Source organism: Oncorhynchus keta, chromosome 30 (assembly GCF_023373465.1).
Source record: "Oncorhynchus keta strain PuntledgeMale-10-30-2019 chromosome 30, Oket_V2, whole genome shotgun sequence".
Taxonomy (NCBI): Eukaryota; Metazoa; Chordata; class Actinopteri; order Salmoniformes; family Salmonidae; genus Oncorhynchus; species Oncorhynchus keta.
In genome coordinates, this window is record NC_068450.1 from 9229962 (window position 1) to 9245283 (window position 15322).

At 42.7% G+C, this 15322-nt stretch overlaps 1 protein-coding gene across 1 annotated transcript in view; it reads left to right on the forward strand.

Moving 5' to 3' along the window:
• The first annotated feature begins 2294 nt into the window (after nt 1-2294).
• Nucleotides 2295-15322, forward strand: part of LOC118372834 (TNFAIP3-interacting protein 1-like) — a 34314-nt gene continuing 21286 nt past the window's right edge. The window contains exons 1-7 of the mRNA XM_052487405.1: nt 2295-2350; nt 2825-2911; nt 5316-5514; nt 11118-11267; nt 11703-11797; nt 12385-12444; nt 14055-14255. Of these exons, the coding sequence (XP_052343365.1) occupies nt 2876-2911; nt 5316-5514; nt 11118-11267; nt 11703-11797; nt 12385-12444; nt 14055-14255 (741 nt within the window). The 5' untranslated portion in view covers nt 2295-2350; nt 2825-2875. The remainder of the gene's footprint in view (nt 2351-2824; nt 2912-5315; nt 5515-11117; nt 11268-11702; nt 11798-12384; nt 12445-14054; nt 14256-15322) is intronic.

Below are 15322 nucleotides of genomic sequence, written 5' to 3' on the forward strand. Positions count from 1 at the left end.
AACAGTGAGAGACAGAATAACAACAAAAGAATCCCGAAAGACGCATGTAAAAATGTTATAAATTTATTTGCATTTTAATGAGGGAAATAAGTATTTTACCCCCTCTCAATCAGAAGGATTTCTGGCTCCCGGGTGTCTTTTATACAGGTAACGAGCTGAGATTAGGAGCACACTCTTAAAGGGAGTGCTCCTAATCTCAGTTTGTTACCTGTATAAAAGACACCTGTCCACAGAAGCAATCAATCAATCAGATTCCAAACTCTCCACCATGGCCAAGACCAAAGAGCTCTCCAAGGATGTCAGGGACAAGATTGTAGACCTACACAAGGCTTCGAATGGGCTACAACACCATCGCCAAGCAGCTTAGTGAGAAGGTGACAACAGTTGGTACGATTATTCGCGAATGGAAGAAACACAAAATAACTGTCAATCTCCCTTGGCCTGGTGCTCCATGCAAGATCTCACCTCGTGGAGTTGCAATGATCATGAGAACAGTGAGGAATCAGCCCAGAACTACACGGGAGGATCTTGTCAATGATCTCAAGGCAGCTGGGACCATAGTCATCAAGAAAACAATTGGTAACACACTATGCTGTGAAGGACTGAAATCCTGCAACGCCCACAAGGTCCCCCTGCTCAAGAAAGCACATATACATGCCTGTCTAAAGTGTGCCAATGAACATCTAAATGATTCAGAGGACAACTGGGAGAAAGTGTTGTGGTCAGATGACACCAAAATGGAGCTCTTTGGCATCAACTCAACTCGCTGTGTTTGGAGGAGGAGGACTGCTGCCTATGACCCCAAGAATACCATCCCCACCGTCAAACATGAAGGTGGAAACATTATGCTTTGGGGGTGTTTTTCTGCTAAGGGGACAGGACAACTTCACCGTATCAAAGGGACGATGGACGGGGCCATTGACGGGTACCGTCAAATCTTTGGTGAGAACCTCCTTCCCTCAGTCAGGGCATTGAAAATGGGTCGTGGATGGGTATTCCAGCATGACAATGACCCAAAACACACGGCCAAGGCAACAAAGGAGTGGCTCAAGAACAAGCACATTAAGGCCCTGGAGTGGCCGAGCCAGTCTCCAGACCTTAATCCCATAGAAAATCTGTGGAGGGAGCTGAAGGTTCGAGTTGCCAAACGTCAGCCTCGAAACCTTAATGACTTGGAGAAGATCTGCAAAGAGGAGTGGGACAAAATCCCTCCTGAGATGTGTGCAAACCTGGTGGCCAACTACAAGAAACGTCTGACCTCTGTGATTGCCAACAAGGGTTTTTCCAACAAGTACTAAGTCATGTTTTGCTAGAGCTGCCTAGAGGTGCAGAGCTATAAAGGAGTAGTGAAGTCTATGTGACTGTACTACAGCCTCTGCCTAGAGGTGCAGAGCTATAAAGGAGTAGTGAAGTCTATGTGACTGTACTACAGCCTCTGCCTAGAGGTGCAGAGCTATAAAGGAGTAGTGAAATCTATGTGACTGTACTACAGCCTCTGCCTAGAGGTGCAGAGCTGTAAAAGAGTAGTGAAATCTATGTGACTGTACTACAGCCTCTGCCTAGAGGTGCAGAGCTATAAAGGAGTAGTGAAGTCTATGTGACTGTACTACAGCCTCTGCCTAGAGGTGCAGAGCTATAAAGGAGTAGTGAAGTCTGTGACTGTACTACAGCCTCTGCCTAGAGGTGCAGAGCTTATAGCTAAAATCCTTTAGTTGCTACATATTTTTAGGGGACTTATAAATTAATGACATATACCCATTGATTCTTGAAGAATATAATTTATAAACACTTAATGAGATTATTTCAACAGTCGTACCCCATCTCAACCCGAAATATACATTTGTTTTACACCAATGTTTGTAAACAACATTCATTTAAACACACACACTGTATAGCCTCATAACATGGTTCAAATCATAATTGTGGTATCATGGACAGTCAGTCCTTAGCATCTGTAGCTCTGTCTATGAATTTGAGAGTGGTTATATATGTCTAGGTCCATCCCTCAGCTTTTGACCAGACCAGAGGTGGCTTAACGGCTTTGTTATTGTTTCAACTAAGGATTCTAGCTTTAAGGTCACGGGTTCAAACCTTGCTCTGACTGCAGTCATCCATCCATGCCCCCCAATCAATCCCTGAGCTACCAAGGTTTGGAGCAACAACAAAAAACTGCACGGTTTCTTTAAAGATTAACACAGCCTGTGTCAAGCTTCTGCATTGGTCGGTCCGCTTGTCAATCACAACTGTTTACAACATCAAACGACAGCGAGGTGGAATTTCCCAGGTTACAGCAGAGGCCACTTCCGCATTTGGTGTCTGGGTAAATGGATGGAGCCACTGAAGCAGAAAGGTAGCTAAACATAAGCCAAATGTCTCGTTGTTTACCATGAACATTTATATAAAGTTGGCTAGCTACGTTGTCTGGATTCAGACACTGTTTTTTTGTTGCGTAACAAATGACTCGTTCGTTTGCTATCCATTATATATTGTGTCATGTTAGCTATAATTTGCATGACTTTGTTAGCCAGGACGTTATCTTGTAGAAATACTTTCACTTAGATATATAACGTTATCTAACGCGAAAAGGGCTATCGTTCAAATAAGCTAAATGTTAGCTTGCTATAACAGTCCGATTTACTACTTTGTTAGCTAACTAATGATTATTTTTTTCGGCATCTTAGCAACTGCACTGACTAGTTAGCTAGCTAGCTCCATGGCTAGACGTAATTGTATCGTTAACTAAAGCCAGCGGTGAAACTATCAAGGATGTCGCTCCTAACTACTGAACCGCGAGATATGTTATTCTCGCTTGTCATCTAATCAGGGACTGTTTTCTGGACTGGATACTTTAGTCGTCTCTTCTTCTAATCTGTAAATGAACGAAGAAAGAAAGAAAGGCCGAAAAGACAGAGTGAGTTGGGTCATGTTGTCTTGTCTCTCGGTGGACATCATCACATCTCATGACAACATCCAGTTTCAATTCAATTGGTTTTAATATATTGTCTTTCATTTCGTTATTCTATTTTGCAACTGAGATCAACTACTAATCGTCTGGTTACTACTGTACAATGTCTTTGTTTCTCATCTTTTCTGCCTGGAAGTTCCGTGTTTTATTATTGCATGGTCATTTTTCAGGCATTCTCCAGTGTGCCATTATTAATAGCATTTTTACAAGGTTGTTATCACTCAATGACTTGACCACATCAGTGTTTCTAGGGTTACACATTTTTAAATGATCGTGTCCTGAAATGGCTTTTACAGAAGTCCCCTTTGATGGTGACGTTCATGTGTGACTCTTTGCATTGTAAATGATTTAGTGGGAAACCAAAACAATGGTTTTTATGTAACAAAACTTCTCCTCCAACGCTTTCGGGAAGTATTTAGACCCCTTGACTTTTTCCACATTTTAGTTTACGTTAGACTTATTATAAAATAGCTTTTTTTCCCCTTTATCAATCTACACACAATACCCCATAATGTCAAAGCAAAAACAGGATTTTAGAAATCTTTGCAAATGTGTCTAAAATTATTATTATTTATTTTTTAAAGACTGACATACCACATTTACATAAGTATTCAGACTCTTTACTCAGTACTTTGTTAAAGCACCTTTGGCAGCGATTACAGCCTCAAGTCTTCTTGAGTGTGACGCTACAAGTTTGGTACACCTGTATTTGTGGAGTTTCTCCTATTCTTCTCTGCAGATCCTCTCAAGCTCTGTCAGGTTGGACGGGGAGCGTCGCTGCACAGCTATTTCCAGGTCTCTCCAGAGATGTTAGATCGGGTCCAAGTCCAGGCTCTGACTGGGCCACTCAAGGACATTCAGAGACTTGTCCCAAAGCCACTCTTGCGTTGTCTTGGCTGTGTGCTTAGGGTCGTTGTCCTGTTGGAAGGTGAACCTTTGCTCCAGTCTGAGGTCCTGAGCACTCTTGAGCAGGTTTTCATCAGGGAGCTCTCTGTACTTTGCTCCATTCATCTTTCCCTCGATCCTAACTAGTCTCCCAGTCCCTGCCGCTGAAAAACATCCCCACAGCATGATGCTGCCACCACCATGCTTCACCGTAGGGATGGTGCCAGGTTTCCTCCAGATGTGACGCTTGGCATTCAGGACAAAGAGTTCAATCTTGGTTTCATCAGACCAGAGAATCTTGTTTCTTATGGTCTGCGAGTCTTTAGGTGCCTTTTGGAAAACTCCAAGCGGGCTGTCGTGCCTTTTACTGAGGAGTGGATTCCGTCTGAGGAGCTGGCCTGATTGGTGGAGTGCCGCAAAGATGGTTGTCCTTCTGGAAGGTTCTCCCATCTCCACAGAGGAACTCTGGAGCTCTGTCAGTGACCATCAGGTTCTTGGTCACCTCCCTGACCAAAGCACTTCTCCCCTGATTGCTCATTTTAGCCGGGTGGCCAGCTCTAGGAAGAGTCTTGGTGGTTCCAAACTTCTTCCATTTTAAAAATGATGGAGGGCACTGTGTTCAATGCTGCAGAAATGTTTGGTACCCATTCCCAGATCTGTGCTTCTATTTCTGTTTTTTATTTTAAATTTGCAAACATTTCTAAAAACCTGTTCAATTTGTCATTATGGGGAATTGTGTGTAGATTGATTTAGAAAAAAAGTTATTAAATCCATTTAGAATAAGGCTGTGCCATAACGAAATGTGGAGACAGTCAAGGGGTCTGAATACTTTCAGAATGCACTGTATATGAGGGAGTAGGAGGTTGGTACTTCTCCTCCTGTAGGAGGTTGGTACTTCTCCTCCTGTAGGAGGTTGGTACTTCTCCTCCTGTAGGAGGTTGGTACTTCTCCTCCTGTAGGAGGTTGGTACTTCTCCTCCTGTAGGAGGTTGGTACTTCTCCTCCTGTAGGAGGTTGGTACTTCTCCTCCTGTAGGAGGTTGGTACTTCTCCTCCTGTAGGAGGTTGGTACTTCTCCTCCTGTAGGCGGTAGTATGAGATTTGCATTTTGTAATGTCATGCTAAAGATCATCTCAATGTCTATTAAGTTTCCCCCTTAGCTTTGTGTGCTAGAGCTATTGACTTAGCCTGGTCCCAGATCTGTTTGTCAACTGTCAACTCCTTGTCATTCATTGCCATGCCATGGAGTTGACATGATAGCACAAATGGATCTGGCACCAGGCTACTAAAGTCTAGGTTCTCCCATCACAAACGGTAAACATGACATGGGCCTATTTCCCCGTACTGTCACAAAAGTTACTGAGCATAGTCAAAACACATCCCCTAACTGAAACCTCCCACACAGCTCTGCCTCTCTTTTTCTATTGGTTCTTTCCTATTGACTTTTCCGTTCTGTTGTTCCTCCAGTTCCCAGCACCATGCCTGGTAAGTGAATCAGTGGCGATGGAAGGAAAAGGGCCCTATCGTATCTACGACCCAGGCGGGGGTGAGGCTAAGGCCAGAGAGGCCAGGGAGGAAGGAAGCAGCGTTGGAGGGAGCAGCTATAGACTACTGCTGGAAGAGAACAGCGTTCTCCGAGAGAGGATGAAGGGACTCAAGAGCTTAGGTCCGTACCTGCTTTTGTGACGCAGCCTGCCGCTCTGGTCTAGCTCTTTTATTATGGTCCTAATCTCTTGTGGACAGAGAACATAGACACATAAGTGGGCATCTGACCAAATTGCGGCAGATTTTAGTTCTGGGTTCATTTTAAATGATTGTAAGACATGTCTTTAAACAACATCCCCATCATCTACCTGTATTATTGTAGGGACTTGTGCCATTGTACCAAAGCCACTGTACAGCAGTAGACCTGGGTTAACTACACCCCTGGTCAAAAGTTTTAGAACACCTCATTCAAGGGTTTTTCCTTTATTTTTACTATTTTCTACATTGTAGAATAATAGTGAAGACATCAAAACTATGAAATAACACATGGAGTCATGTAGTAACCCCCAAAAAGTATTAAACAAATCAAAATATATTTGAGATTCTTCTAATAGCCACACTTTGCCTTGATGACAGCTTTGCACACTCTTGACATTCTCTCAACCAGCTTCATGAGGTAGTCATCTGGAATGCATTTCAATTAACAGGTGTGTCTTCTTAAGAGTTAATTTGTGGAATTTCTTTCCTTAATGCGTTTGAGCCAATCAGTTGTGTTGTGACAAGGTAGGGGTGGTATACAGAAGATAGCCCTATTTAGTAAAAGACCAAGGCCATATTATGGCAAGGACACCTCAAATAAGCAAAGAGAAATGACAGTCCGTCATTAAAAATTTCAAGTTGCAGTAGCAAAAAAACATCAAGCGTTACGATGTCTCTCATGAGGACCACCACAGGAATGAAAGACCCAGAGTTACCTCTGCTGCAGAGGATAAGTTCATTAGAGTTACCAGCCTCTGAAATTGCAGCCCAAGTAAGTTCTTCACAGGGTTAAAGTAACAGACACATCTCAACATGTGCCTTCATGGTCAAATTTCGGCAAAGAAACCACTACTAAAGGACACAATAAGAAGACTTGCTTGACTTGCTTTTCAACAGGACATTGACCCAACACACCTCCAGGCTGTCTAAGGGCTATTTTACAGAGAAGGAGAGTGATGGAGTGCTGCATCAGATGACCTGGCCTCCACAATCCCCTGACCTTGACCAAATTGAGATGGTTTGGGATGAGTCGGACCACACAGTGAAGAAAAAGCATCCAACAAGTGCTCAGCATATGTGGGAACTCTGTTGGAAAAGCATTCCAAGTGAAGCAGGTTGAGAGAATGCCAAGAGTGTACAAAGTGTGGCTATTTTGAAGAAGCTCACGTATAAAATATATTTTGATTGAACATTTCTTGGTTACTACATGATTCCATATGTGTTATTTCATAGTTTTGTAAGATGGCGCCGGAGAAGGCAGACGTTTTACGTGCCCCCAGCCGATTTGTGTATTTGCAGCTTTATTTTTTAAACTTATTTTGTACATAATGTTGCCGCTACCGTACAGAAAATAACTTCTAGACATCAGGACTGTGATGACTCACCACGGACTAGCAGAAGCCCGACGTAAAGGATATACTGCTTCCTCGGGAACAGGCCCTGATCCCCGTGATCTGCGTGAAGAGCTGGCGGAGAAGAAGGGGCCAAAGGGTGGGCTGCCTTCTGAGAATTCGTAGGCGATCGAATAAACCCCCACTTCCTTCCATTCTGCTAGCAAATGTCAATTTTATTCTCCAAAGATTGCACAAGTTATGCAGAAGATTAAACTACCAACGGGACTTTTAAAAACTGTAACATCTTATGCTTCACGGAGTTGTGGCTGAACGACGACAATATCAACATACATCTGGCTGGTTATACGATGTACCGGCAGGACAGAACAGCGGCGTCTGGTAAGACATGGGGCTGCGGACTATGTATTTTTGTAAATAACCGGTGGTGCACGATATCTAAGGAAGTCTTGAGCTATTGCTCGCCTGAGGTAGAGTATCTCATGATAAGCTGTAGACCACACAACCTACTGAGAGAGTTTTCATCCGTATTCTTCGTAGCTGTTTACATACCACCACAATCAGAGGCTGGCACTAAGACTGCAAAGAATGAGCTGTATTCCTGCATAAGCAATAAAACACTCACCCAAAGGTGGCGCTCCTAGTAGCCGGGGACTTTAATGCAGGGAAACCTAAATCCGTTTTACCAAATATTTATCGGCATGTTAAACATGCAACCAAAGGAAAATAAATCTGGACCACCTTTACTCCACACACAGAGATGCGTACAAAACTCTCCCTCGCCCTCCATTTGTCAAATATGACCATAATTCTATCCTCCTGATTCTTGCTTACAAGCAAAAATTAAAGCAGGAAGCACTAGTGACCTAGATCATTTTTTAAAAAAGTGGTCAGATGAAGCAGATGCTAAGCTACAGGACTGTTTTGCTAGTACAGACTGGAATATGTTCCCGGGATTCCTCCAATGGAATTGAGGAGTACACCACATCAGTCATTGGGACCCTGGGACTAAACATCTCCCTCTGCAACTGGATCCTGGACTCCCTGACGGGCCGACCCCAAGTGGTAAGGGTAGGTAACAACACATCCTCAACACAGGGGCCCCTCGGGGGTGCGTGCTCAGTCTCCTGTACCATCATTACATTTTCCAATGACACAACAGTGGTAGGCCTGTTCAATGACGAGACGGCCAATAGGGAGGAGGTCAGAGACCTGGCTGTGTGGTGCCAGGACAACAACCTCTCCCTCAACGTGATCAAGACAAAGGAGATGATTGTGGACTACAGGAAAAAGAGAACCAAGCACGCCACGATTCTCATCGATGGGGCTGCAGTGGAGCAGGTTGAGAGCTTCAAGTTCCTTGGTGTCCACATCACCAACAAACTAACATGGTCCAAGCACACCAAGACAGTCGTGAAGAGGGCACGACAAAACCTATTCCCCCCTCAGGAGACGGAAAAGATTTCGCATGGGTCCTCAGATCCTCAAAGCGTTCTACAGCTGCACCATTAAGAGCATCCTGGTTGCATCACTGCCTGGTGTGGCAACTGCTCGGCCTCCGACCACAAGGCACTACAGAGGGTAGTGCGAAAGGCCCAGTACATCACTGGGGCCAAGCTTCCTGCCATCCAGGACCTCTATACCAGGCGGTGTCAGAGGAAGGCCCCAAAAATTGTTAGACTCCAGCCACCCTAGTCATAGACTGTTCTCTCTGCTACTGCACGGCAAATGGTACCGGAGCGCCAAGTCTAGGTCCAACCACCCTCAAGCCATAAGACTCCTGAACGTCTAGTCAAATGGCTACTCAGATTATTTGCATTGCCCCCCTTACACCACTGCTACTCTGTCATCAATGCATAGTCACTTTAATAACTCTAGCTACATGTACATACTACCTCAACTAACATTGACTCTGTACCGGTACCCCCCCCTTGTATATAGTCTCGCTGTTGTTATTTTACTGCTGCTCTTTAATTACTTGTTACTTTTATTTCTTATTTTTATCATTTTTTTTTTTTTAATTACTGCATTGTTGGTTAGGGGCTCGTAAGCATTTCACTGTAATGTCTACTATACCTGTTGTATTCGGCACATGTGACTATGATTCGCAATGTAGAAAATAGTAAATATAAAGATCAACCCTTGAATGAGTAGGTGTTCTAAAACATTTGACCGGTAGTGTCCATGTGATCTATCTGACAGATCTCAAGACCATACCCCCCCCAACCCTCATCACACTCCTCTGTTGAGATTAGTGTTGTGACCTATACATTATGGGTACATATTCTCATAGCCTTGCAGGAACAATGTGGTTAGACCTGATTTGATTATTTGGCAATGTGCTGTAATGTTTGCAGGGAGTTTCTCTAGTGACTTGTGACCTTGTATATTTTTGTTGAGTTGGTGTGGTCTGTTTCTCTGTAATGAGTAATGTTCTCAGGGTCGGCATGATTTTAGTTGTTAGTCATCAGAAACACTAGCTACCGTCTATCCGTCATGTATTATAGGTCATGAATAACATTCATCTATATGCCACAATGCAAAATGAACAAGTGACTACTTCAAATCAAGATGTTTCTAACCGTCTGTCTGGTGTGTAGGAACAGTTTGTTACTGCTGTGAATATGGTTGTTACTAATGGTTTGGTGTGTAGGAACAGTTTGTTACTGCTGTGAATATGGTTGTTACTAATGGTTTGGTGTGTAGGAACAGTTTGTTACTGCTGTGAATATGGTTGTTACTAATGGTTTGGTGTGTAGGAACAGTTTGTTACTGCTGTGAATATGGTTGTTACTAATGGTTTGGTGTGTAGGAGCACAGTTTGTTACTGCTGTGAATATGGTTGTTACTAATGGTTTGGTGTGTAGGAGCAGTTTGTTACTGCTGTGAATAGGGTTGTTACTAATGATTTGTGTGGAGCAGTTTGTTACTGCTGTGAATATGGTTGTTAGACCTGTTGTTACTGCTGTGAATATGGTTGTTACTACTGCTGTGAATGGTTTGGTGTGTAGGAACAGTTTTGTTACTGCTGTGAATATGGTTGTTACTAATGGTTTGGTGTGTAGGAACAGTTTGTTACTGCTGTGAATATGGTTGTTACTAATGGTTTGGTGTGTAGGAGACCTGTTTTACTGTTACTGCTGTTTGAATACTGCTGGTTGTTACTAATGATTTGTTACTGCTGTGAATAGGGTTGTTAGACCTGTTGTTACTGCTGTGAATATGGTTGTTACTAATGGTTTGATGTGTAGGAACAGTTTGTTACTGCTGTGAATATGGTTGTTACTAATGGTTTGGTGTGTAGGAGCAGTTTGTTACTGCTGTGAATATGGTTGTTACTAATGATTTGGTGTGTAGGAGACCTGTTACTGCTGTGAATACGGTTGTTACTAATGGTTTGATGTGTAGGAACAGTTTGTTACTGCTGTGAATATGGTTGTTACTAATGGTTTGGTGTGTAGGAGCAGTTTGTTACTGCTGTGAATATGGTTGTTACTAATGGTTTGGTGTGTGTAGGGGACCTGTTACTGCTGTGAATACTAATGGTTGTTAGGAGACCTGTTGTTACTGCTTGAATGTTACTAATGGTTTGGTGTGTAGGAGACCTGTTACTGCTGTGAATATGGTTGTTACTAATGGTTTGGTGTGTAGGAGACAGTTTGTTACTGCTGTGAATACTGGTTGTTACTAATGGTTTGGTGTGTAGGAGACCTGTTACTGCTGTGAATAGGGTTGTTACTAATGGTTTGGTGTGTAGGAGACCTGTTACTGCTGTGAATACGGTTGTTACTAATGGTTTGGTGTGTAGGAGACCTGTTGTTACTGCTAATGGTCTGAATACTGGTTGTTACTAATGGTTTGGTGTGTAGGAGACCTGTTGTTACTGCTGTGAATAGGGTTGTTACTAATGGTCTGGTGTGTAGGAGCAGTTTGTTACTGCTGTGAATAGGTTGTTACTAATGGTTTGGTGTGTACTGTTGTTAATGGTTTGGTTTGGTGTGTAGGAGACCTTGCTACTGTTTGTTACTGCTGTGAATATGGTTGTTACTAATGGTTTGGTGTGTAGGAGACCTGTTGTTACTGCTGTGAATAGGGTTGTTACTAATGGTTTGGTGTGTAGGAGACCTGTTGTTACTGCTGTGAATAGGGTTGTTACTAATGGTTTGATGTGTAGGAGACCTGTTGGAGGAGTCTCAGTGGGAGGCTTCTAAGTTGCGTCAGCGTGTAGAGGAGCTGGTCAGAGACAACGAGGCCCTGAAGTCTTCGACCTCCAGCTTCGCTACCAGTCTGTGTATGGGAGGACCTGTTCAGACTGAGACACAAGGTATGGTATCAGAGATGGGTTTCCTACCTGATTATTCATGATTTGCAGCAATATGTTATCACCAATGGCCCAGTGCAATCAAAAACGTGATTGTCCTGTTTTTAAATGTTAAAAAATATATATATATATATATATTTCCACACTGAGGTTGGTGTAATATTGTGAAAATGATAATGTCATTTTAGTGTAAGAGCTGATTGAAAATACCACCTGAAATTTCAGCCTGTTTTGGTGGGATGGAGTTTTGGCCTTGGTGACATCACTAGTTAATAGACCAATAGGAGGTCCTAATCTCTCTGTCAATAACAGCTCATTTTCATACCCCTCCCAGACACTCCTAGCAAAATTCTTGCTTGAGAAATTGCCCTTTGATAAGAAGCTATTTTGAATGTATTTTTGACCCTATAACCGTGATGTGACTCCTAACTGTTTCAGGTCAGGGGAAGCTTCACCGTCAGCCCAGTAACGACCAGAGACCGAGTCAGTCGTGTCTCTCAACGGAGAAGGCCCTACATCATGATCAGCCCAGCGTAAGTAAACAGAGATTTTACTTTATAGCTATATAGTATTTTATAGATAATGCGCTGGGCTGCTCAGCTTGCTCAGTAATAAGTACAGCCTCATTAGCCTACATCTGAAACATAACAGTCACATGGCCAGTGGTGGTGTCTGTCCCAACTGGTTTCTGGCTTACAGCAAAAGCTAACTGAAAGTAGTTTAATTTACCGTCCACCTACGTTCAATACATTGCAGCTACAAGTGTAAACCATATTGGTTAACTAAATAGTCGTATTGGTTTACTTAAAGGGATAGTTTGCCAAAATCCCAATGAAGTTCCTTTTTCTTCCCCAGAGTTGGGTGAACTTGTGGATATCATTTTTTTTTTTTTTTTTTTTGAGGTGGGGGGCTCTGTGTGTAGTTTTAAGCGCTACTGCTAGTTAGCCTTGGTTCAGGAAACTACCTCTAACATCCTCCTTACTGGATACAGAGGCATACAAATATAAAAGGTGAGATGGTCGGACTCTGGGGAAGTAGATAAAGGGCTTCATTGCCAAAATCCTGAAGTATCCCTTTAATACTGACCAGTCTGGATCATTGTCCTCCTTGGTGCTTGTAGGAAGGTCTGTCCGAGTTTGAGGTGGTGAATATGGAGCAGAAGACCTCTGATACCCTGACGGTAAGTACTAGTTGGCTAACAATAACAGGGGGCAAAAAAATAGGATGTTTGGAAACGATCCAGGCTCTTTATGTAATTGGTTCAGTTTAATGTGTGTGTGTGTGTGTGTGTGTGTGTGTGTGTGTGTGTGTGTGTGTGTGTGTGTGTGTGTGTGTGTGTGTGTGTGTGTGTGGCCTACATTCAGGACCACTCAATCTGTTTGTGTCTAGAAGGCTCAAGTTCAGCAAGAATTGGACTGTGTGTGTGTGTGTGTGTGTGTGTGTGTGTGGCCTACATTCAGGACCACTCAATCTGTTTGTGTCTAGAAGGCTCAAGTTCAGCAAGAATTGGACTGTGTGTGTGTGTGTGTGTGTGTGTGTGTGTGGTTATAACTTCCAGTCAGCACTGTTAAAGTGAACAGTTGTTTTGTGCCCTGTACAGGGCCAGACAAGAACAACAATATGATCAGAAAATAGAAAGTGATGTATCATTTAAAAGCTATACCTCTTCCCCCATAAATCATGCTCTATGTTCATACAACATACAACATAGGTCAAGGTGCAAATTGGTGTTTTATTTCAAATCTCTCATTCACCAACATGGGGACAATGTTTCCATACTGACTGGACAGGACTGTGTTTGTAGGACTTAAGAGTTCTGAAACACCAAAATGTATTTTATGAGGGTAGTAATACAATATTCATATAGTCGTTTTAGAAAATGCCACTAGAGTTAAGAGGTTTTAAAAACCATTGAACATGGTCGTTATACCTGGTGGAGAATCTAAGAGCGGCTCCTCAAGTTTAATTTCCTCGGTTGTCTTTGGTCATGTCTTCTATATCAGGAACTTCTCCTGTGTCTCTCTTCTAGTGAGTCAACTAACAGCCAACTAACTCAATACTGGTAGCTCCTGTGTCTCTTTTCTAGTGAGTCAACTAACAGCCAACTAACTCAATACTGGTGGCTCGACATGAGTCAGCACAGGGAATGTCCACGATTTATTACTGACCACACACACACACACACACATGCCTGCAGTTAGAGAATGCCTGACAGGGAAGAATGTCAGTCACAGAATATTCTGGACTGATATGATATAGAATCAAATGACTATCGCTGATATAATGCATCATCACCCAAAAGTATAGGAAAACTGTGACACATTTTCACACGTCTATAGACTGAGCTTCTTCTAAATGTTTCATCAGCTCGGAGTCCATCTTAATGGGTTTTTTGCTTCATTGTATAATATTGCACAACATGTATAGCCCTGCATTGCATATAGGATATAGAGCGTAACTTACATGATTGATCAATCAATACAACACGCAGGGATAGAGTCTATCTACAGGCTGTATGATCCAGATGGGATTTGTCCTTTATTTTTATACATCTCGTATCCATGAAACTGGAGAACTAGAAATGTTGTTTTTGACATTACTTGATTGGAGTCCTGTCCAGTCAGTATGGCAGTACAGAGCTTCTGATTGGTGTTTCTCAGATCCTCTTTGTTTTGATATCATATAACTCTCTCTTAAAATAACAATTTTTTTTTTTAAATTCTTAATGTCATATTTGTCTAGAAATGTATTGTTTTGGAGGTGCTATATAAAGTTTGATTTGATCTCCAGGCTGGTGCAGGACCAGGACAGCTTCCTCAGGAGAACCAGGAGTTAACCAGTCAGCTACAGCGTCTAGAAAGCTCCTTCAGTATCTTTGCTGAGGCGTCGAACCCCAACCAGCTCCTCGCCCACCTGGGACGCATGGCCGTCGAGTTCCACCACCTCTCCTCCAAGGTCCAGAAGAACGAGCAGAGGACCTCCCTCCTACAGGTAACTGACAGGGGAGAGAGGCAGGTAGACGGCCAGGCTTAGTAGACAAATGTCCACACAGGTATTTCAAAGACTGGAAATTCAGCATGTGACCTGAATAGCGAATAACCAGTTGTGTATTTTGTCATTCCTGATGCTTAACCAAATGATGTTGAAAACCAAGGCAGCGTCTAGTCTTCCTGGGTCCAAATAGGAAACGAAACACAACAAATGAAGTGCAAAATACAATACATGATTCAAAATACAATACATGATTCAAAATACAATACATGATTCAAAATACAATACATCATTCAAAATACAATACATCATTCAAAATACAATACATCATTCAAAATACAATACATCATTCAAAATACAATACATCGTTCAAAATACAATACATCATTCAAAATACAATACATCATTCAAAATACAATACATTGTTCAAAATACAATACAAATTCATTTTAATATATATGTCTCTTTATATGCCATACGGTGGGTGTTCTTTTATCAGGTTTTTTTGCTAGCTTGAGTTTCCTGGGGTGGCGGAGTTCCATGCTACCGCACAGCAAGTGGTACTGGAGTGCCAAGTCTAGAACCAAAAGGTTCCTTACCAGCTTCTGCCCCCAAGCTAGAAGAACTGCTGTAAATAGCTGGCCACCCAGACTATTGCTTATTATGACAGGGGGGGACTGGAGCACAAGCCTAGCAGTTCACTATGTTGAAGGAGATCATCCTGGAACCACTGTGGTTAGGGAGAATCCCCTCTCTTTTAAAGACTGTTGGTTGCTCCCACAGCAAGTCAAAATTGTCACAAACAGAGACGTTCCTGTCTATGCAAAGTTTCTTCAGGGACTCCTTTAGGGCAGCGAGGCGGCAGTAACTTTCCGGACCCTTTCTATAGTACGGCATCGGGCCAGATATGATTATTCTCTTCCCTGTGCCAACAAGGGTGTTCAAGACAATGGTGTAGTCCTTCTACGGTTCCTCAGATTGCCAAAGTGAGTGACGATGGTGCCAGTATTAGAGTAGTTAGCTAGAACAGTGGGCAGAAGGGAATTGATGTCTCGGACACGGGAGCC